This window comes from Oncorhynchus gorbuscha, linkage group LG06 (assembly GCF_021184085.1).
Source record: "Oncorhynchus gorbuscha isolate QuinsamMale2020 ecotype Even-year linkage group LG06, OgorEven_v1.0, whole genome shotgun sequence".
Taxonomy (NCBI): Eukaryota; Metazoa; Chordata; class Actinopteri; order Salmoniformes; family Salmonidae; genus Oncorhynchus; species Oncorhynchus gorbuscha.
Window position 1 is genome coordinate 52067677 of NC_060178.1, and position 23144 is coordinate 52090820.

Genomic DNA, 23144 nt, shown 5'->3' on the forward strand with positions numbered 1-23144 from the left:
TTGTTGTCAGCACATTCCACTATCGACGGGAGTCAAATTTAGGCAGCAGAACGTACTCCACGGCGTCTCCAGACTCTGTCATGTGCTCAGTGTGAACCTGCTTTCATCTGTGAAGAGCACAGGGCGCCAGTGATGTTCTCTGGCAAATGCCAAACGTCCTGAATGGTGTCGGGCTGTATGCACAACCCCCATCTGTGGACATTGGGCCCTCATACCACCCTCATGGAGTCTGGCTGTAAGCACAACCCCCACCTGTGGACATTGGGCCCTCATACCACCCTCATGGAGTCTGTTTCTGACCGTTTGAGCAGACACATGCACATTTGTGGCCTGCTGGAGGTCATTTTGCAGGGCTCTGGCAGTGCTCCTCCTGCTCCTCCTTGCACAAAGGTGGAGGTAGCGGTCCTGCTGCTGGGTTGTTGCCCTCCTACGGCCTCTTCCACATCTCCTGATGTATTGGCCTGTCTCCTGGTAGCGCCTCCATGCTCTGGACACTACGCTGACAGACACAGCAAACCTTCTTGCCACATCTTGCATTGATGTGCCATCCTGGATGAGCTGCGCTACCTGAGCCACTTGTGTGGGTTGTAGTCTCCTTCTCATGCTACCACTAGAGTGAAAGCACCGCCAGCATTCAAAAGTGACCAAACATCAGCCAGGAAGCATAGGAACTGAGAAGTGGTCTGTGGTCACCACCTGCAGAACCACTCCTTTATTGGGGGTGCCTTGCTAATTGCCTATAATTTCCTCCTGTTGTCTATTCCATTTGCACAACAGCATGTCAAATTTATTGCCAATCACTGTTGCTTCCTAAGTGGACAGTTTGATTTCACAGAAGTGTGATTGACTTGGAGTTACATTGTGTTGTTTAAGAGTTCCCTTTATTTGTTTGAGCAGTGTGTAAAGGATGGGTGTAAAGTGGGATGATTTAGTCAGTGGTCTTCTGTCTCCTATTTATATATAATTGGCCTAGGCCTATATCTAAATCCCAGGATATTAGATAGGGTGTATTGTAAGATATCCGCATTCCAGAGTCCTGAGACTTGAGGAGCCAGTGGAAATGGAAACTATGCTTTCTATCTTAGGCTGTTTGAAGTCAGGGTGGGGAATTGTTTATGTCCTGAATACTTCCTGTACTCTCACTTCTGTGGTCTGTCTATTACATTTTATTTATACAGGTCCCAAAGTGCCTTAGTCATACATATGCCCCCTAATTGGCTATGGCCTATTGCTTTCTGAGCCGCATCTCTGGGCACTCGGACTTCCCGCCGGCATTAACTCTCACTCCAAGTTAAAGGGGTTTCTCTCAAACAGTGAATTAAAAATTGATAACGGGGAATTGGAATTGATTCAAAACAGAAAGCTTTAAACTGAGATGAATCTTGACTGCCGTGTGCTTCTCAGTTACTGAGATCACTCACTGAAGTGAGCTCTCTGTTGCTCACTTCTGACTCACTCACGCAAGGTTTCCCTTGTAGCCCGTGGCTAGGAGCAAACAGACCTGGGTTCAAATACTATTTGAAGTCATTTCAAATACTTAGTTGCCTGGAGTGCCAGGTAGGCAGTGTTTGCACTTTTGGGACTTTTCTATTGGTCCTGTTGTGCCAGGCAAGCTCAATCAAGCACAGGTTAAGTATTGGAAATGATTTCAAATAGTCGGTCTGTAAGTAGAACTCCTGATCTGTTTGTTTTTCTCTCAATCAGTAGGTTCCTAACTGGTGGTCCTCGTGATGGAAGACACATAGCCTGCCTGTTTGTACACAAGCATAGCACAATCAGTAGGTTCCTAACTGGTGGTCCTCGTGATGGAAGACACATAGCCTGCCTGTTTGTACACAAGCATAGCACAATCAGTAGGTTCCTAACTGGTGGTCCTCGTGATGGAAGACACATAGCCTGCCTGTTTGTACACAAGCATAGCACAATCAGTAGGTTCCTAACTGGTGGTCCTCGTGATGGAAGACACATAGCCTGCCTGTTTGTACACAAGCATAGCACAATCAGTAGGTTCCTAACTGGTGGTCCTCGTGATGGAAGACGCATAGCCTGTTTGTACACAAGCATAGCTCAATCAGTAGGTTCCTAACTGGTGGTCCTCGTGATGGAAGACGCATAGCCTGCCTGTTTGTACACAAGCATAGCACAAGTGTTAAAAAACAGACAATTTGTTTGGTGAAATCCAATGTTGGGTGTATTTGGTCGCTCTGGGTACACTTGTCACCAAATTTGTGGATAGTGACACTAACATTGTTCTGACTTGATGTCATCTTTTGTCTTTACACTTTTCAAAGGCCGAGCACTGGTTGCTTTAGAGATTTGTTTGAATGATTTCCCTGCCATAAAATGACCACTGTACATGTATTACCGCCTAATCATCTGTAAAATGGACCAGAGGGTCACATGTTGGTCCTCATAATGCTGTTGTGCCTGTGTCCAAACACACAGCCTGCTGTCTTTGTGCTGTGATGAATGTGGAAAGAGGGAGTACTAGTCTGATGTATCACGAAGGAGCTGTTCAGAGAACTCACACCAGAGATGGCAGAATTACCCAGGTTGTGTTCATTAGGGCCACCATTTTTAGAGCTCATGAGAGCTTCTTATTGGACAAGTTCAGACAGTACCCGAGTCATTATGCAGACTACGCTTCGCACTCATTCTTTGTTCACACACACACACACACACACGCACACGCACACGCACACGCACACGCACACACACAGGTGTTACTTTAGGTAGTGTATGTCTACATTTGGCCATGGTAACATTATATATCCTGCTGATTTTTGTTATTCGGACAATAATTGGTGAATCTCTTGATGACAAATGTAGTCTACAACAAGCAGCATGATGCTCTCTGCATCTCAATGGGTTTAGGATAAAAGAAGAATCCGGTAGTGGTACAAACCCTACTCCCATCTGGCTAATCAGTAATTCATCAAATTTTTCTCAGAGTATCATTTGTTGCAGCTCCAAGATCAGACCCTTCAGCTGTGTGTGTGTGTGTGTGTGTGTGTGTGTGTGTGTGTGTGTGTGTGTGTGTGTGTGTGTGAGGGTTGGGCGACGTCGACCTTTTGTCCTATCGTGATTATGTACCCATCAAACATTTCTTTACATAGTATTTCCTCCTATTGGCCAGCCGCCCCCCCCGCCCCAAACTCAACTATTGGGCGAAAGATAATGTTTAAAGCCTAGGCAGAGGTTAAATATTCCTTTCTGGTGGTGGAGCTTCAGCATGGAACTAGTGTGTCTGTCTGTGTGGCGCATGATGGAGCACTGTCTGTTCCTCAGTCTGTCCATAGTGAGTCAGGTTATACATCATGGGCTGGATAGAAGCAGTGCATTCAGAACTGGATAGTTACTAATTATTAATTATTATTATTATTATTATTCTATGAGGCAAATAAAGCAAGTAATGAATATTATAGATATCATAAAGCTGCGATTGAGAATAGCCTATGCTTTAGGCTATAGATTGTCAGTCTCGTTAAAGCTGCAACTTTAGGACAACGCCTTAAACTAGAATATTTGGGAAATAAGCTACTGTTTGTAACTGACTTTTATGATAGGCCTAGAAGGAGGATAAGTTATTAGTCATTTTTCAGTCCTGCATGGATCATTTCTTTCTTAATAAGCTTAAACTTGTGTAAGACTCCGTTTCTTTACTCTGCGGTGCCAGTGAAGTTAAAGTAGGCTAAACCGTCGTCTGTCGCGTCCTCATCGACGATGGCTGTCAATCATTGATAGACTATGCTATCTTAATATCGCCTACCCCTAGTGTGTGTGTGTGTCACCTGTGATGGCCTCTCCTGGCTGGTTGACCCTGGTGTGTGTAGACCTCTCTCCCCCCCCCCCGGGTGTCGGCTACAGGTGCTCTATGCAGCTCCACTCTCAGGGTGGGGTTGTGTGGAGGTGAGACCTGGTGTGAGTAATGTTCTCTCTCTCATCTTGTTGTCCTATCTCTCCAGCCACGACTCCCTGGTTTGAGGCGTACAGGGAGAGCTTCCTCCAGTCCATGCCTGCCTCCGACCATGAGTTCCTCAACCACTACCTAGCCTGTATCCTTCTCACTAATTCAACGTAGTAGAATGAACACTATGATGATGAGAGACAAGTTCTCTCTTTTCACTCACTCCTTTTTCTCACGGTATTCTTTACCTCTCTGTTTTCACCATCCCTACCCTCCCTCGTTCTCCGTCTGCGTGGTTTCCTCCCCCTCTCCTCTCTCTGGTTGTGGTTCTTTGACGGCCATCCCTGCAGGTCTGCTGGTGGTTTCGTCCAGTGAGGCTGTACCAGTGGAGAAGTTCCTCAAGCTGTCTCAGGAGCAGCACAGGATTCAGCACAGCGGCGAGTACACCAACCCCAAGTGGTTCATCCCCAACACACTCAAGTACTACGTCCTACTGCACGACATGAGCCAGGGAGACGAACAGAGGTGAGGTAGTAGTGACGCACACACCATCTGACAGCCAGGTCTATGACCTCGGCTCTCTCGATTATGGATTCCCTTAATTCTCTCTCTCTCCCCCTCTCACAGGGCTGACTCTGTGTATGAGGATATGAAGCAGAGGTATGGTGCTCAGGGTTGTTACCTGTTGAAGGTCAACTCTCGTACGGCGGCAGCGGGAGCAGACGAACAGATCCCAGACCCATGGAGCCAGTACCTTCACAAGAGTAGCCTGCAAAGCCAGGTGCAGTTGGGTCCCAGACTAAGTGTTCCAAGTATCTACTTGCTAATGTACAGTAGCATACAACCAACAGTACCATTATCGGGTTCATTAGGACACATTGTTTTGCAACGGGAAAATAAAATGAACGTTGATTATTGGACAAGTTCAGCTTAGCACCTTCCTGTTTGACTGTTTCTGAATATTTTCTTCCATTGCGTGCCTATTAAACATGACTCATATTTTTGTGTTTGCTCATGGCTGTTCCAGGATCAGTATGAGGATCCAGCCCCTGTAGTGGTGAACAACAACACGGCTGTAGAGAACAACGTAGGAGGAACATCCGAGGCGGATGGACATGACTCGGACGAGAAAGGTGAGCGTAGCCACTTAGCACTACGCGGGAGCTGAAGATTTCCATGTCGTCGGCCACTCCTCAATCCGACTGCGTCTACGCGTACTCGTGGCTCAGCTAAAAAGAGCTCGGCGCTCAGCAACTCCAAGGTGGTTGGGAAAAATATATTTCAAATGTGTAAAATACACATTTGTATAGTTGAAGCCTCTTTTACACCTGTTGTGTATCTGATTCCTTCCTCTCACTGAAAGATGGTGAGAACACTCATGTACACTGATGGAACAAATAAAGACACCACTAGTTCAGTTCACTTATTTAATTCAGATCTACTCTATGCTCTTTACTAATCAATCTGAAGCATTCCTGGGTTGACAGCGTGGTGTTGATGATTTGTTTGATAATTGAGTTTCCCAACATTCTTGACGCACATCCATCATGTGCTCAATGTCCTTGGTTTTGTTGTTGTTCACCCCGACGGACTCACCAACAGTCTGGCCACACGCCTTCACATGGTTGACAATGACATTGTGTGTCGTTCATCAGACGGAGTCTTGGTCAACAGTCTGGACAACACCCATCCCCTCCAGCTGGATACACCCAGTGACACGCCCGGTAGCCTCGACGCTCTCAGGGCCGTCGCCGTGGAAACCAAGCCACCGCCCCTCGCCACGGGAGTGGCAGCGGCCACCAGCCATGGGGCGTGCCTCACGCTGAACGACCACGACCGCATCAGACTGTTCATCCAGGAGTTTACCTTCAGGGGACTACTGCCTCACATAGAGAAGAACATCAGACAGCTCAATGACCAGGTAGAGAGACGCACAATGACCATGAGACGGCTCAGTGACCAGGAAGAGAGACGCACAATGACCATGAGACGGCTCAGTGACCAGGTAGAGAGACGCTCAGTGACCAGGTAGAGAGACGCTCAGTGACCAGGTAGAGAGACGCTCAGTGACCAGGTAGAGAGACGGCTCAGTGACCAGGTAGAGAGACGGCTCAGTGACCAGGTAGAGAGACGGCTCAGTGACCAGGTAGAGAGACGGCTCAGTGACCAGGTAGAGAGACGGCTCAGTGACCAGGTAGAGAGACGGCTCAGTGACCAGGTAGAGAGACGGCTCAGTGACCAGGTAGAGAGCTCAGTGACCAGGTAGAGAGACGGCTCAGTGACCAGGTAGAGAGACGGCTCAGTGACCAGGTAGAGAGACGGCTCAGTGACCAGGTAGAGAGACGGCTCAGTGACCAGGTAGAGAGACGGCTCAGTGACCAGGTAGAGAGACGGCTCAGTGACCAGGTAGAGAGACGGCTCAGTGACCAGGTAGAGAGACGGCTCAGTGACCAGGTAGAGAGACGGCTCAGTGACCAGGTAGAGAGACGGCTCAGTGACCAGGTAGAGAGACGGCTCAGTGACCAGGTAGAGAGACGGCTCAGTGACCAGGTAGAGAGACGGCTCAGTGACCAGGTAGAGAGACGGCTCAGTGACCAGGTAGAGAGACGGCTCAGTGACCAGGTAGAGAGACGGCTCAGTGACCAGGTAGAGAGACGGCTCAGTGACCAGGTAGAGAGACGGCTCAGTGACCAGGTAGAGAGACGGCTCAGTGACCAGGTAGAGAGACGGCTCAGTGACCAGGTAGAGAGACGGCTCAGTGACCAGGTAGAGAGACGGCTCAGTGACCAGGTAGAGAGACGGCTCGGTGACCAGGTAGAGAGACGGCTCGGTGACCATGAGACGGCTCAGTGACCATGAGACGGCTCAGTGACCATGAGACGGCTCAGTGACCAGGTAGAGAGACGCCTCAGTGACCAGGTAGAGAGACGCCTCAGTGACCAGGTAGAGAGACGGCTCAGTGACCAGGTAGAGAGACGGCTCAGTGACCAGGTAGAGAGACGGCTCAGTGACCAGGTAGAGAGACGGCTCAGTGACCAGGTAGAGAGACGGCTCAGTGACCAGGTAGAGAGACGGCTCAGTGACCAGGTAGAGAGACGGCTCAGTGACCAGGTAGAGAGACGGCTCAGTGACCAGGTAGAGAGACGGCTCAGTGACCAGGTAGAGAGACGGCTCAGTGACCAGGTAGAGAGACGGCTCAGTGACCAGGTAGAGAGACGGCTCAGTGACCAGGTAGAGAGACGGCTCAGTGACCATGAGACGGCTCAGTGACCATGAGACGGCTCAGTGACCATGAGACGGCTCAGTGACCATGAGACGGCTCAGTGACCATGAGACGGCTCAGTGACCATGAGACGCCTCAGTGACCATGAGACGCCTCAGTGACCAGGTAGAGAGACGGCTCAGTGACCATGAGACGCCTCAGTGACCAGGTAGAGAGACGCCTCAGTGACCAGGTAGAGAGACGCCTCAGTGACCATGAGACGGCTCAGTGACCATGAGACGGCTCAGTGACCATGAGACGGCTCAGTGACCATGAGACGGCTCAGTGACCATGAGACGGCTCAGTGACCATGAGACGGCTCAGTGACCATGAGACGCCTCAGTGACCAGGTAGAGAGACGGCTCAGTGACCATGAGACGCCTCAGTGACCAGGTAGAGAGACGCCTCAGTGACCAGGTAGAGAGACGCCTCAGTGACCATGAGACGCCTCAGTGACCAGGTAGAGAGACGGCTCAGTGACCAGGTAGAGAGACGCACAATGACCATGAGACGGCTCAGTGACCAGGTAGAGAGACGGCTCAGTGACCATGAGACGGCTCAGTGACCAGGTAGAGAGACGCACAATGACCATGAGACGGCTCAGTGACCAGGTAGAGAGACGGCTCAGTGACCAGGTAAACGTGTGCTCCGGTAATATAATATTGCCACTCTGTTTATATTGACATGTTTATTGGTAATTGTCCTGTGACTGCTGCCACATCAACTTCTTGTCAGATATTCATTCATCATTCCTTCCGCTAATTCCAATTCCCTGCATGTTATGTGAGGACTTTCAAATTTGACCAAGAACTGCATAAAACTGCCAAAACACTTCAATATTACAGCATAAAACTGTCAAGTTACTGCACTACAAAAAAAGAAAAAATTTGACAAAACTATTGCAGATTGCTATGCAAAAATCAAGCTTTTTTGCCTGCAAATATCACTCCCCAAAAAAGCTGTGAAATCTTGGAGGGAGGTATTGACGGACATGATCAATGATATGACCGTTGGCCTCCTAATGATCTGAACTCATTCCTTCTCTCTCCCTCCACCTCTCCCACTCTTCATCCCTCCCTCTGTAGCTGGTCTCCAGGAAAGGCTTGAGTCGCTCTCTTTTCTCTGCCACTAAGAAGTGGTTTGGAGGAGGGAAAGTTCCAGAGAAGAGTATCGCTGAACTGAAGAACACTTCTGGCCTCCTGTAAGTATATCCCCTTCCTCTTCAACTTCCTCTTCATCACCATCATATCACCATTAGCGAGGAGATTGTCCAGTTAGTAAGTACTGAGACCAAAGCTATCACACTGCTTACTGACTAGTGTTTGTAAAGAAAGGCCTCTCATTATTAACAGATCACGCCTTGGATCACACTGTCATACGCTATGTACATACGGTATGCACACAATCACACATTTACTGTGTTCAACCATCCACGTGTCTGATCAGAGGTGCCGAAGGATGGAGAGAGTTCGAACTCATCAGAAATTAGCTCTAGGCTGCTTTCACCCAAAGCAGTGTACAGTTTGCATATTGAATTGTTCTGGATGGAGGTTTGCCATCTGCCTATGGGCCCTGGTCAAAAGTAGTACACTAAATAGAGAACACTAGGCTGCCATTTGGTGAGGCAAATTCAGAATGGTTCTGGATGACAGTTTGCTAACACCTCTGCCTCGGTATCTCCTGAGCTGTCTGACCTTTGCTCTCCGTCCTGTGTGATGTCATTAGCTATCCCCCAGAAGCCCCTGAGCTGCAGATCAGGAAGATGGCTGACCTTTGTTTCCTGGTTCAGCTCTATGACCTGGCGTACAGCTGCTACCACACGGCCAAGAAGGATTTCCTCTCTGACCAGGCCATGCTCTATGCCGCTGGGGCACTGGTGAGAACACGCACGTACACTGATGGAAAGACACTCTCTCAGAGAACGCACATATTGCATGAACACACGCATGCATACACGTGCTCATACACACATCGCATGCACACACACACAAAATACATGGTCTTGAAGGTTTGTGAACTGTCTCGCGGAAAGGACACAGCAGAAGGTAAGGTTGAGATGCCAGAAGGTAAAGTAAGTGCTTGGCAGCAGCAGCAGCACTAAGACTGAGCACATCAATCCTCCCTGCACCTCTGAATGACATCAGATAAACATGCAGTACTAAGACTGAGCACATCAATCCTCCCTGCACCTCTGAATGACATCAGCTAAACATGCAGTACTAAGACTGAGCACATCAATCCACCCTGCACCTCTGAATGACATCAGATAAACATGCAGTACTAAGACTGAGCACATCAATCCACCCTGCACCTCTGAATGACATCAGCAGTACTAAGACTGAGCACATCAATCCTCCCTGCACCTCTGAATGACATCAGATAAACATGCAGTACTAAGACTGAGCACATCAATCCTCCCTGCACCTCTGAATGACATCAGCACATCAGCAGTACTAAGACTGAGCACATCAATCCTCCCTGCACCTCTGAATGACATCAGATAAACATGCAGTACTAAGACTGAGCACATCAATCCTCCCTGCACCTCTGAATGACATCAGCTAAACATGCAGTACTAAGACTGAGCACATCAATCCTCCCTGCACCTCTGAATGACATCAGCTAAACATGCAGTACTAAGACTGAGCACATCAATCCACCCTGCACCTCTGAATGACATCAGATAAACATGTTTTTGTTGTACTCTTGGAGACCTGAGCAGTACGTCTCTAGCACAGCAGACTAGAAGGAAAATAAATGTGTAGTTTTTCCTGTAGAACGTTCAGAGGAGTCATGGAACATATAGAACAAAGTCACAGAGACGGACCTCGAGGTGGCGTCACCACATCTGAAGAAAGCATCGCAGCAACATCGTAATCTTCCTTTCCCTAGACAGATAACCAACACTGAATTATATTGGAAAATGGCCACACACACACCGTATTGATCTCCCTGCCCTCTGCTGCCCGTCCTAGCATCCTGCGGTTTTAAGGATGCTGCCACGCCTCATGGCTTTCTGGATCACCGGAATATTAATGGCAGACAGGTGTGTGTGTGTGTGTAGCCAGAATATTAATGGCAGGCTGATGGTCTGGAACCGTGACCACCCCTAGCGTGTCTGATACCTAGCCTCAACACACCCACCATTTATAACACTCAACACGGAAGGTTGTATGGATATATTTGAAATGATTATCTTTCTCTTCTTTTGCTGCCCCTCTCTCACTCTGCACTCTTTCTCCTCTCTCATTCATCTCTTTCCCCTGATCTCCCCTCTCTCACACTGCTCTCTTTCTCCTCTCTCATTCATCTCTTTCCCCTGATCTCCCCTCTCTCACACTGCTCTCTTTCTCCTCTCTCTCATTCAAATCTTTCCCCTGATCTCTCCTCTCACACTGCTCTCTTTCTCCTCTCTCATTCATCTCTTTCCCCTGATCTCCCCTCTCTCACACTCTGCTCTCTTTCTCCTCTCTCATTCATCTCTTTCCCCTGATCTCCCCTCTCTCACACTCTGCTCTCTTTCTCCTCTCTCATTCATCTCTTTCCCCTGATCTCCCCTCTCTCTCTCTCTGCATCAATCCCTCACTCATCTCTTTCCCCTGATCTCCCCTCTCTCTCTCTCTCTCTCTCTCTCTCTCTGCATCCCTCACTCATCTCTGTCTGTAGGAGATGGCAGCAGTGTCTGCGTTTCTTCAAGTTGGAGCTCCAAGGCCGTATCCAGCACACTACATGGACACGGCAATACAGACCTACAGAGATGTGTCCAAGTACGACATTAACATACACACACACACACACTTTCATGTGTTGTCACAAAATTGCACATTGACTAACAATGCCCAGTAAGCTAAAATAACCAACCTCCTGGCTGAAAAGCCGAACGCAAGCCACAAAACTATAATAGGCTCTCTCACCCCTGTGGTGGTGTGTTTTATAAAAGTATTTCCCCCCATACAGGAACATGGTTCTAGCTGAACGTTGTGCTCTGCTCAGTGCTGAGGTACTGAAGAGTCAGGCCAAGTACTCTGATGCTGCTACCCTCCTCATCAAGATGACCAGTGAGGTGAGAGGAAGACTACTGGAGCAAGACTGATATATCAGGTCACCGATATTATCGGCTGATATTGGCCTTCTAATGCTATATCGTTATTCGCCGATAATTCCACCGATAATCAGTAAATGGGATGGGAAAAAGTCTCATGCTTATCTGAACACTTGCGGCCATTCTCATGTCATTATTGTCACAATGTAAGAAGGCAACATTTGAAGCATTTTTCTTAGACAATTGCTCAGTTGGATGGCAATTTATGACAATTCATTGTGGAATAATGATTGAATTTCCTCGCTGTAAAACAGTATCGATAAGTGTTTGTCCCCCCGGTATTGGACCCAAATGTACATTGATCGGGCTCTAGACGCTACTACTTCTGATTTATCATTGTATCAGGTTCTTTGTTTTTACACTGTCGATTAACCTCTGGATCTGTGTAATTCTGTAGCATTCAAATCACTGTTACATGTAGCTTCTATTTATGTGTGAAACTTTTTTAATGTTACGCCCGTCTTGAACAGGTTTCTCTTGCAAACCAGATTTGATCTAAGTTAGACTAACCTGTATAATTAACATGTTGTGTGGCATGTCCAAGGTATTAGCTAACCTGTATAACCCGGTCTATCTCCCTCCCAGGACTCTGACCTGCGTTCTGCCCTCCTATTGGAGCAGGCAGCCCACTGTTTCATTAACATGCGGAACCCCATGGTCAGGAAGTTTGCCTTCCACATGATCCTGGCAGGACATCGCTTCAGCAAGGCAGGGCAGGTGAGTGGGACTGAAACAGGCTAAAGTTAGGCTTTGTTCTGTAGACATGCAACTGAAGAGGGTGAAACAGGGAGGTACCATGTACTTGGGTATATAAATTCCTGGTAAAGAGGAATGGTGGGTGTGTAAACACCAATCAGGCCATTTTAAAAGCAGAATGTGACCAATGAGGCCTTTTTGTGGTGAGGTGAGACAGGAGTGATTCTACTGGTGGGTCAGATGTGTGATATGGTTTCTGTCCTTCTGGAGCCCCCTGCCGTCTTCAAAGTTCTAGAACTGTTAGAGCATTCCATTTCAGAACTCTTGATGGAGCATGTTGATGGTTTTCTCCCCCTCCTCTCTCTGTCATTATCTTCCCCTCCGCTTTCTTCGGTCTTCCTCTTGCCTTCTGCTGTTTCTCTATCCCATTCTGAGTCTTCCCCTCTCTCTCCCTCCCTGTAGAAGCGCCATGCGTTGCGGTGTTACTGCCAGGCCATGCAGGTGTATAAGGGTAAAGGCTGGTCCCTGGCTGAGGACCATATCAACTTCACTATCGGCCGCCAGTCCTTCACCCTGCGCCAACCAGAGAACGCTGTCACAGCTTTCAGACACATCCTCACCAATGACAGCCAGCAGACCTCCACACAGCAGGGAGCCTTCCTCCGGGAATACCTCTACGTCTACAAGGTAACACACAATGTTAACAAAATCCTTTCACAACCTTAAAACAACCTTTCCACAACGTTAGCACATTATTACAACCCCACAGCAGGGAGTCAAGAAAACAAGATCACAACCTATACATAACCTCAATATTACCTTAATACAGCCGACCACAGGGAGGCTCAGGAAGCCTTCCTTAGAGTACCTCTATACCCTTGAACAAGGCCATGTGTGATAGTGTTGCATCGTGTACAGGTACAATATTCATATAAATTCATACTGTGTACAAAACATTAAGGACACCAATTTCCATGACATAGACTGACCAGGTTAATCCATGATAGATTATTGATGTCACTTCATTCAATGTAGATGAGGGGGAGGAGACAGGTTAAAGAAGAATTTTAAAACCTTGTGACAATTGAGATATGGGTTGTGGATGTGTGCCATTCAGAGGGTGAGACGCACAAGATTTACGTGCCTTTGAACTGGGTATGGTAGTAGGTGCCAAGTGTACCGGTTTGTGTAAAGAACTGCAACGCTGCTGGGTTTCCCGTGTGTATCAAGTTTGGTGCATCACTCAAAGGACAGCCAGCCAACTTGACACAATTGTGGGCAGCATTGGAGTCAACATGGGCCAGCATCCCTGTGGAACGCTTTCAACACCTGGTAGAGTCCATGCCCTGAGGAATTCAGGCTGTTCTGAGGGCAAAAGGGGTGGGGGCAACTCAATATTAGGAAGGTGTCCTTAATGTTTTGTACACTATTTATTCAGTTTATTTAACATGGGCTTTCACTCCAAAATGTACTTAAGTAAGAAATTCATACAGAAAAATTAACATGTTGATCACACGGGATTTTCAGATAGCCTATACTCCCCATTCCACCCAGCCCAACATGTCTCTGTCCAACCACCTGCACCCCATCCAATATCTTTACCCCCCCTTGTCCCTTTACTCAGTACATTGTTGAAGGACCTTTTGGTAGCGATTATAGCCTTGAGTCTTCTTGCATATGATGATACAAGCTTGGCTGTGTGCTTAGGGTCATTGTCCTGTTGGACGGTGAACCTTCACCCCAGTCTGAGGTCCTGAGTGCTCTGGAGAATTTTTATCAAGGATCTCGCTGTACTTTGCTCCATTCATCTTTCCCTCGATCCTGACTAGTCTCCCAGTCCCTGCCGCTGAAAAACATTCCCACAGCATGATGCTGCCACCACCATGCTTCACTGTAGGGATTGGGCCAGGTTTCTTCCAGACGTGACACTTGGCATTCAGGCCAAAGAGTTCAATCTTGGTTTAATCAGATCAGAGAATCTGGTTTCTCATGGTCTGAGTCCTTTGGAGCCCTTTGGCAAACTCCAGGCGGGCTGTTTATGTACCTTTTACTGAGTGGCTTCCGTCTGGCCACTCTACCATAAAGGCCAGATTGGTGAAGTGCTGCAGAGATGGCTGTCCTCCTGGAAGGTTCTCCCATCTCTACAGAGGAGCTCTGTCAAGAGTGACCATCGGGTTCTTGGTCACCTCCCTGACCAAGGCCCTTTTCCTGAGATTGCTCAGTTTGGCCGGGCGGTCAGCTACAGGAAGAGTCTTGGTGGTTCCAAACTTCTTCCATTTAAGAATGATGGAGGCCACTGTGTTTTTGAGGACCTTCAATGCTGCAGAAATGTTTTGGTACCCTTCCCCAGATCTGTGCCTTGACACAACTGTGTCTCGGAGCTCTACAGACAATTCCTTCAACCTCATGGCTTGGTTTTTGCTCAACTGTGGGACCTAATATAAACAGGTGTGCGCCTTTCCAAGTCATGTGCAATCAATTGATTTTACCACAGGTGGACTCCAATCAAGTTGTAGAAACATCTCAAGGATGATCAATGGAAACAGGAAGCACCTGAGCTCAATTTCGAGTCTCATAGCAAAGGGTCTGAATACTTATGTAAACAAGTTTTTTTTGTTTTTTTTACTGCCCGTTTTCTCTGTCATTATGTGGTATTGTGTGTAGATAGATGAGGACAAACATTGTTTTTAGAATAAGGCTGTAACGTAATAACATTTGGTGTGCTGTGTGTGGAGTGTATCTGTTGGACTTTAGCTGAGATTTATTCTTTACAGAGCCAAGTATACAGTAGTTGACTAGCACCATTCATTCTCGCTGTAGATCATTAAAATGTTAGAACTTCTAACAGTTACTGTAACTACTGGTGAGTTGGGAAACGTGAGTTGAGCCCCTAACCAACAATGGGAAGTGTGAGTTGAGCCCCTAACCAACAATGGGAAGTGTGAGTTGAGCCCCTAACCAACAATGGGAAGTGTGAGTTGAGCCCCTAACCAACAATGGGAAGTGTGAGTTGAGCCCCTAACCAACAATGGGAAGCGTGAGTTGAGCCCCTAACCAACAATGGGAAGCGTGAGTTGAGCCCCTAACCAACAATGGGAAGCGTGAGTTGAGCCCCTAACCAACAATGGGAAGCGTGAGTTGAGCCCCTAACCAACAATGGGAAGCGTGAGTTGAGCCCCTAACCAACAATGGGAAGCGTGAGTTGAGCCCCTAACCAACAATGGGAAGCGTGAGTTGAGCCCCTAACCAACAATGGGAAGCGTGAGTTGAGCCCCTAACCAACAATGGGAAGCGTGAGTTGAGCCCCTAACCAACAATGGGAAGCGCGAGTTGAGCCCCTAACCAACAATGGGAAGCGTGAGTTGATTGTTATTCCTTACAGTGAAATGCCATCTAAGAGCCAACATATTTTTTGCAACAGTGCAGCCTGCCAGCAGTCAGTCAAGCAGCTCAAATCACATTGTATTAGTCACATGCGCCGAATACAACAGTTATTCCTTACAGTGAAATGCGTACGCATGAGCCCCTAACCAACAATGCAGATAGCAATGCTATCATTAAGCAACATAGCAGACTTAATATTTACATTCATGCACTTCTAAATTAATTGTGTAACTTTGTCCCAGAAGCATTTAGCTGCAGGGCACTCCAACATAATTACAAAGGAATGTGTCTGCCTGATTTTCTGGTACACAGTGAACAGTTGGGAGTTGGGGCCCATTTCATTGTTAACCGTTTCCTTGGTGTTTAATGCAGCCTGTGAACAAACATAAAATGTTTAAGTTGTTATGCCAAGGTCACATTGTTCCATATTCTGTTCAGAAGAGACATTCAATCCCCTCCTTGATCAAGATCCTTGATTTTTGTTGTTGAAATAGTGGCCCTTGTGTGCACGTTTTGGTAATACCGTATACCGGAATTTTGACTTTGATACCAGGGTTAGTATCACGATGCTCGATACCAAAACAACCCCACAAAAGAAAAGTACTGTAGAAGAGCTGTGAGGTCAGTTGTTAGAAATAAATTATATGGGTTCCCAAAATAACTGCTCTTTATCAAATCTAATTTCAGAGGACGTATAAATAAGTAGGGTTGGACGGGATCCACCCCCAAAACATACCGCGCGGTATAGGGTATTACCAAAACGTGCCGCGCGGTATAGGGTAATACCAAAACGTGCCGCGCGGTATGTTTTGGGGGTGGATCCCGTCCAACCCTACTTAAATTTGTGGACCATACTTTTTATTTAATGGCCCTGACTCTGACCTTTCCAAAAGTTGTTTATACGTCCTCTGAAATTAGATTTGATAAAGAGCAGTTATTTTGGGAACCCATATAATTTATTTCTAACAACTGACCTTCTCACAGCTCTTCTAACAGTACTTTTTTTTTGTGGGGTTGTTTTGGTATCGAGCATCGTTATACTAACCCTGGTATCAAAGTCAAAATTCCGGTATCTTGACATTACTCTGTCCCCTGGCCCTCCCAACTAGACTAGAGTGGGGGCATGTTGACTCACTCCTGGGTTTGCTCCAGCCAGTGGGAGCGAATCATTGGCTAGCCTGCTGTCCATCAGGACTCCATTACCCAGAAAGACATGAGACAGTTATTTAAGATGGAACATGCATCTTAAAAAAAACACAACTTTCCTTGTATTTTGGTCCTTTTACAAATCTGCAGTATGTAGAATAGTGTGCTATAGCTTGGTCCTTTTACAAACCTGCAGTATGTAGAATAGTGTGCTATAGCTTGGTCCTTTTACAAACCTGCAGTATGTAGAATAGTGTGCTATAGCTTGATCCTTTTACAAACCTGCAGTATGTAGAATAGTGTGCTCTATAGCTTGGTCCTTTTACAAACCTGCAGTATGTAGAATAGTGTGCTATAGCTTGGTCCTTTTACAAACCTGCAGAATGTACAATAGTATGCTATAGCTTGGACACTAAGTAAATATGGATTTGTTGTTTTCTACATTCGGCAGTGGTAAACAGAGAATACATTTTCTTTCTGCTACAGGACCTCCTATATGTGGTTGCACCCAAACAATGTATGGGCCTAATCATAGAATTGGATACAGTATAGAATCCCTATTAATTCAATAGGTTCTCTGTGGACCTAGTCGTAACCTAGTCCTAATCATAGAATTGGATACAGTATAGAATCCCTATTAATTCAATAGGTTCTCTGTGGACCTAGTCGTAACCTAGTCCTAATCATAGAATTGGATACAGTATAGAATCCCTATTAATTCAATAGGTTCTCTGTGGACCTAGTTGTAACCTAGTCCTAATCATAGAATTGGATACAGTATAGAATCCCTATTAATTCAATAGGTTCTCTGTGGACCTAGTCGTAACCTAGTCGTAAAGATTTGTCATTTACATTTTGGAATGCATTACCTTTTTTCTGGAATTGACACAACCAGTCATGTTTTCATCGCATTGTCAAACAATCACTTCAAAGTTTTTCTTTACTCGGCTAACACGTTCAATTCACTTGCAATATATTTCCAGCCTCCAAACAGTGGTGAATGGAAAGAGATATCTGTTACACAAAACACCAAAAACTGTCACGACATTTGGCAATTGTCATTAGGCCAGAATTTATGCATCCATTGCTGTCTGCACAGGTCTCGGTTTTGGCCAAATGTCAATGTTCTCATTGACTCATATTTTGGAGAGTAGCCTATATAAACTTTTTTTCTACTCCGTTCGCAAATGATTCATGCATCTGAAATGCAGAAGTGATAAAGTGGTGTAATAGCCTAGATTTGACTTGACATTTTGCTTTAATTATTGTGATGGGCTCATGTTTTACCGGTACGGCATACCCCCAATAATACCGGATTGTACCTAAAGAAGTCACATCCACTTCATGTTTTGTTTCCTTGCCGCAATACTGTCGTCCTGGTACTGTGTGTGGGTGTACACTAAGTGTATTACAATACTGTAGTCCTGGTACTGTGTGTGGGTGTACACTAAGTGTATTGCAATACTGTCGTCCTGGTACTGTGTGTGGGTGTACAATAAGTGTATTACAATACTGTTGTCCTGGTACTGTGTGTGGGTGTACACTAAGTGTATTGCAATACTGTCGTCCTGGTACTGTGTGTGGGTGTACTCTAAGTGTATTGCAATAGTGAATTTGCACATTTCTTTTGAGTCTGATAGCCGTGTTAAGTTGTGTCAATACGAAAATGTGAATCCTCTAATCTGGCATTTCTTGATTTGTATACTAGACTAATATTTAGAAGTAACATTAATTTGAATAATAATAATGAAATGCCACACAATAGTGTAGTTGTGGAGAAAAGCCACGTGTTTCTTTTGAGTCGTCGTTCCCTCCCACCGTGTACGTTGGCCTGGCCAATTTCTGTAACCTCATTCCAAGACTGTGTTAAGTGTCTCCTTGCTCTCTACCTTTTCCTCCAGAATGTTACGGGGGCATGTGAGGTGGCGCTACCCCAGCTGCCCCTACCCTGCATCAACAGCTCTGCCACCAGGGTCTACTTCGGCCACGAACGCCGCCTGGCAGAGGGTAAGACTGAGACAAACACAAGCACGGCTCTGCTCACCAATCATACATTTCATGCTACAAAAAAATTGCAGTGAGACCGAGTGCATTGTGTGAATTTAAATGTGCGTTTTGAGACTGTGAAACGAGACGTACGTCTAGTGTTTGCGCACTGCTGCTGAGCGACTATCTTCGTCATTAGAGTGAAACTTTGAAGGAATGTCAGAGGAGTCAGAGACCGAGTCCCAAATGGCTCCCTATATAGTGCACATCTTTTGACCAAGTAGGGAATAGGGAGCTGTTTCGGCCAAAGTGTGCCTGCCTTCCTGCCGTCCACTGATTACAGCTTCTTCATTTCAACATCCAAACAAAACATAATAATTTCAAATCAAAAACCCATTTTCAGCATAAAAGGAGGTATTGTCCTGTGGGGTTTGAGACGTGGCATGCAGTTACATACGCGTGTGTCATAAGTGGGGAGTGTTGGTGTTGAGGACTGAAGGTCACATAAACATGAAGTTAGATGAGTCATTTATCCCCTGACACGGTCAGTGACAACAGAGCCACCAGAGATAGTGTGACATTCATGGAAGGTGTGTATGTTTGTATCCCTTTTGCACCAACCAACTCCTATAGACATTTTAATTTTATTTTTTTGCCCAATATGTCCTTGTTCGGTTGTATTATTTCACTATGCATTATATGTGCTACTGCACAGTGCTGGTTTGATCCATAATGAACTGATTGATTGATCAATTAATTGGTTGTGAGTCTTTCACTTTCAAGATGATTTGATACGCATCTAGATACATGGGCTCCGATATGATACAGGAACGATATGTTTTAGTTTGAAATGATTTGGTGCGATTCTGAGCTGAGCCATGAGGGAAACTGGGCATCTACCACACTACTATCAGTTAGGGGGGTGGGTTAATGTTTGCTCTTTGTCCCCTCCCCACTTTTGATCTGAAATCACAATCAGCCATGAATTAGTCATTTTTGTAGATTTAAAGTGTAATTTATCAATATTTATATTTTTAAATTAGCTATGACATATCCGAAGTTCTGCTATATATTTATCAAATATATGTACTTTCACCGTCTCATAATCTTAATAGTTTTGACGGACTCTGAGCTCTTCTGCTGTCCATGTTGTGAAATTATTAACTTCATACTGTAAATCTAAAAATAAAGAAATATATATATATATATTTTTTTTGCATAAAACAATTGCTGATGGTGAACCTGAACCATCAAAATCAAATTGAATGTGAGCCCCAATTTTGGGGGGGGAATGTGAGCCCCAATTTTGGGGGGGAATGTGAGCCCCAATTTTGGGGGGGAATGTGAGCCCCAATTTTGGGGGAATGTGAGCCCCAATTTTGGGGGGAATGTGAGCCCCAATTTTGGGGGAATGTGAGCCCCAATTTTGGGGGATGTGAGCCCCAATTTTGGGGGGAATGTGAGCCCCAATTTTTGGGGGAATGTGAGCCCCAATTTTGGGGGGGAATGTGAGCCCCAATTTTGGGGGGGAATGTGAGCCCCAATTTTGGGGGAATGTGAGCCCCAATTTTGGGGGGGAATGTGAGCCCCAATTTTGGGGGGGGGAATGTGAGCCCCAATTTTGGGGGAATGTGAGCCCCAATTTTGGGGGGAATGTGAGCCCCAATTTTGGGGGAATGTGAGCCCCAATTTTGGGGGAATGTGAGCCCCAATTTTGGGGGAATGTGAGCCCCAATTTTGGGGGGAATGTGAGCCCCAATTTTTTGGGGGGAATGTGAGCCCCAATTTTTTGGGGGAATGTGAGCCCCAATTTTTTTGGGGGAATGTGAGCCCCAATTTTTTGGGGGGAATGTGAGCCCCAATTTTTTGGGGGGGGAATGTGAGCCTACCTATAGCCAGAAGTTTTCTCTGGCAGTAGCATTGGCTACTTTCATTCTGGTAAAACACCATTTTCAACGGCGCAGTTGATAAATGTAACCTAGTAAATTTACATTGGTTGTCACTCAACTTATAAAACAGCTTTGCGCAAGCCAGTTTACAAACGTATCAGATCAGGAATAGGCCTTCCTCATTGGGCAGCACGCAAATCTGAAATTTGAGAAAAACCTTTTATGTGATTTGGCGATTTTGGAACGTTTTATAATATTTCCTGACCAATGCATGCTACATTTGGATCGGTTTGTGGTCCAACTGACCAATGCACTCATATCTTAAACATTTGAACCAGGGACTGATGCATGTCGGCAAATCATTACTTCCCTAATTGATTGTGATATTGATTTATTAATCAGGTGAGAAGCAGGCAGCCACCCACGTGTCTTTGGACCAGGAGTTTGACCGGGACCTAGCTGCCATGTGGCAGGACCTCGAGGAACAGGTGGTTGCCGCCGCAAAACGTGGGGTCGTTCCGGCAACGTTTCAATCCACCCAGTGCTGCCTGAACAGTCAGACGGACAACCTCCACTTCCCGCTTGCTGTTGTGGAGGGTAACTACTAGCACTTCCTGTCTCTCATCCCTTCTCCTTTTAGCACAGCTTTCTTTTCTTATCCCACTCCCTCATCTCTCTTCTATTCAACTATGTCTGATGGCTTGATAGTTAGCCCACTCACACAACCCTTCACCTACAACCACATGCAGGTTATAAATAGTATTGAATTCACGATCCTCACACAGTGCCTTTCGGAAAGTAATCAGACACCTTGACTTTTAGCACATTTTTCCCTCATCAATCTACACACAATACCCCATAATGACAAAGCAAAAACAGTTTTCTGTAATTTTTTGCAAATGTACACTATCGTTCAAAAGTTTGGTATCATTTAGAAATGTTCTTATTTTTTTTAAAGGAAAGCACATTTTTTGGTCCATTAAATTTCTCAGAAATACAGTGTAGACAATGTTGTAAATGACTTGTAGCTGGAAACGGCTGATTTTTAATGGAATATCTACAGAGGCCCATTGTCAGCAACCATCACTCCTGTGTTCCTATGGCACGTTGTGTTAGCTAATCCAAGTTTATCATTTTAAAAGGCTAATTGATCGTTAGAAAACCCTTTTGCAATTATGCTAGCACAGCTGTTGTTCTGATTAAAGAAGCAATAGAACTGGCCTTATTTAGACTAGTTGAGTATCTGGAGCATCAGCATTTGTGGGTTCAATTACAGGCTCAAGATGGCCAGAAACAAAGACCTTTCTTCTGAAACTCGTCAGTCTATTCTTGTTCTGAGAAATGAAGGGAGGCCTGGTACACATCTGAGCAAGAAGACAAGTATATTGGATGTCTAGTTTGAGAATCAAATGCCTAAGGTCCTCAACTGGCAGCTTCATTAAATAGTACCCGCAAAACACAAGTCTCAAAGTCAGCTGTGAAGATGCAACTCCAGCACTCCGGTCTCTAACCTCAAAAAATTACAAGAAACCTGTGTTCCTTTTGCCATGATGGGGTATATTGTGTAGATTGACAATTTTAGTAACTTAATGCATTTTAGAAGTTGTGTTTTCGCTGTTCTCATCCTGCTCCCTTCCTCTCGTCTCTTCCTTTCGCCGCTACTTTGCAATCCCTTTCGCTACTACCTCCCTCTCTCTGCCTCTCGCCGCTCGCTTGGCGCCGCTCGCTTGGCGCCGCTCGCTTGGCGCCGCTCGCTTGGCGCCGCTCGCTTGGCGCCGCTCGCTCGGCGTCACTCGCTCGGCGTCACTCGCTCGGCCCGGCACCGCCCTGCCCCTCGTCGCTCGCCGCCGCCCTGCCCCTCGTCGCTCGCCGCCGCCCTGCCCCTCGTCGCTCGCCGCCGCCCTGCCCCCGTCGCTCGCCGCCGCCCTGCCCCTCGTCGCTCGCCGCCGCCCTGCCCCTCGTCGCTCGCCGCCGCCCTGCCCCTCGTCGCTCGCCGCCGCCCTGCCCCTCGTCGCTCGCCGCCGCCCTGCCCCTCGTCGCTCGCCGCCGCCCTGCCCCTCGTCGCTCGCCGCCGCCCTGCCCCTCGTCGCTCGCCGCCGCCCTGCCCCTCGTCGCTCGCCGCCGCCCTGCCCCTCGTCGCTCGCGCGCCGCCCTGCCCCTCGTCGCTCGCCGCCGCCCTGCCCCTCGTCGCTCGCCGCCGCCGCCCTGCCCCTCGTCGCTCGCCGCCGCCCTGCCCCTCGTCGCTCGCCGCGCCCTGCCCCTCGTCGCTCGCCGCGCCCTGCCCCTCGTCGCTCGCCGCCGCCCTGCCCCTCGTCGCTCGCCGCCTCCCTGCCCCTCGTCGCTCGCCGCCCCTGCCCCTGCGTCGCTCGCCGCGCCCCTGCCCCTCGCTCGCTCGCCCGCCCTGCCCCTCGTCGCTCGCCGCCGCCCTGCCCCTCGTCGCTCGCCGCCGCCCTGCCCCGTCGCTCGCCGCCCTGCCCCTCGTCGCTCGCCGCCCCCTGCCCCTCGTCGCTCGCCGCCGCCCTGCCCCTCGTCGCTCGCCGCCGCCCTGCCCCTCGTCGCTCGCCCCTGCCCCTCGCCGCTCGTCGCTCGCCCCTGCCCCTCGTCGCTCGTCGCTCGCCCCTGCCCCTCGTCGCTCGTCGCCGCCCCTGCCCCTCGCTCGCCGCCGCCCTGCCCCTCGTCGCTCGCCGCCCTGCCCCTCGCCGCTCGCCGCCGCCCTGCCCCTCGTCGCTCGCCGCCGCCTGCCCCTCGTCGCTCGCCGCCGCCCTGCCCCTC

At 47.6% G+C, this 23144-nt stretch overlaps 1 protein-coding gene across 3 annotated transcripts in view; it reads left to right on the forward strand.

Moving 5' to 3' along the window:
• LOC124038070 (trafficking protein particle complex subunit 8-like) overlaps window positions 1–23144 on the forward strand; it is a 90111-nt gene that overhangs the window by 34104 nt on the left and 32863 nt on the right. For all 3 annotated transcript variants that reach the window (XM_046353494.1, XM_046353495.1, XM_046353493.1), the window contains 13 exons: window positions 3966–4055; window positions 4258–4432; window positions 4535–4688; window positions 4935–5040; window positions 5563–5828; window positions 8255–8370; window positions 8895–9045; window positions 10836–10936; window positions 11127–11232; window positions 11857–11988; window positions 12430–12654; window positions 18399–18504; window positions 20775–20969. In XM_046353494.1, coding sequence (XP_046209450.1) covers window positions 3966–4055; window positions 4258–4432; window positions 4535–4688; window positions 4935–5040; window positions 5563–5828; window positions 8255–8370; window positions 8895–9045; window positions 10836–10936; window positions 11127–11232; window positions 11857–11988; window positions 12430–12654; window positions 18399–18504; window positions 20775–20969 — 1923 coding nt within the window. The remainder of the gene's footprint in view (window positions 1–3965; window positions 4056–4257; window positions 4433–4534; window positions 4689–4934; window positions 5041–5562; window positions 5829–8254; window positions 8371–8894; window positions 9046–10835; window positions 10937–11126; window positions 11233–11856; window positions 11989–12429; window positions 12655–18398; window positions 18505–20774; window positions 20970–23144) is intronic.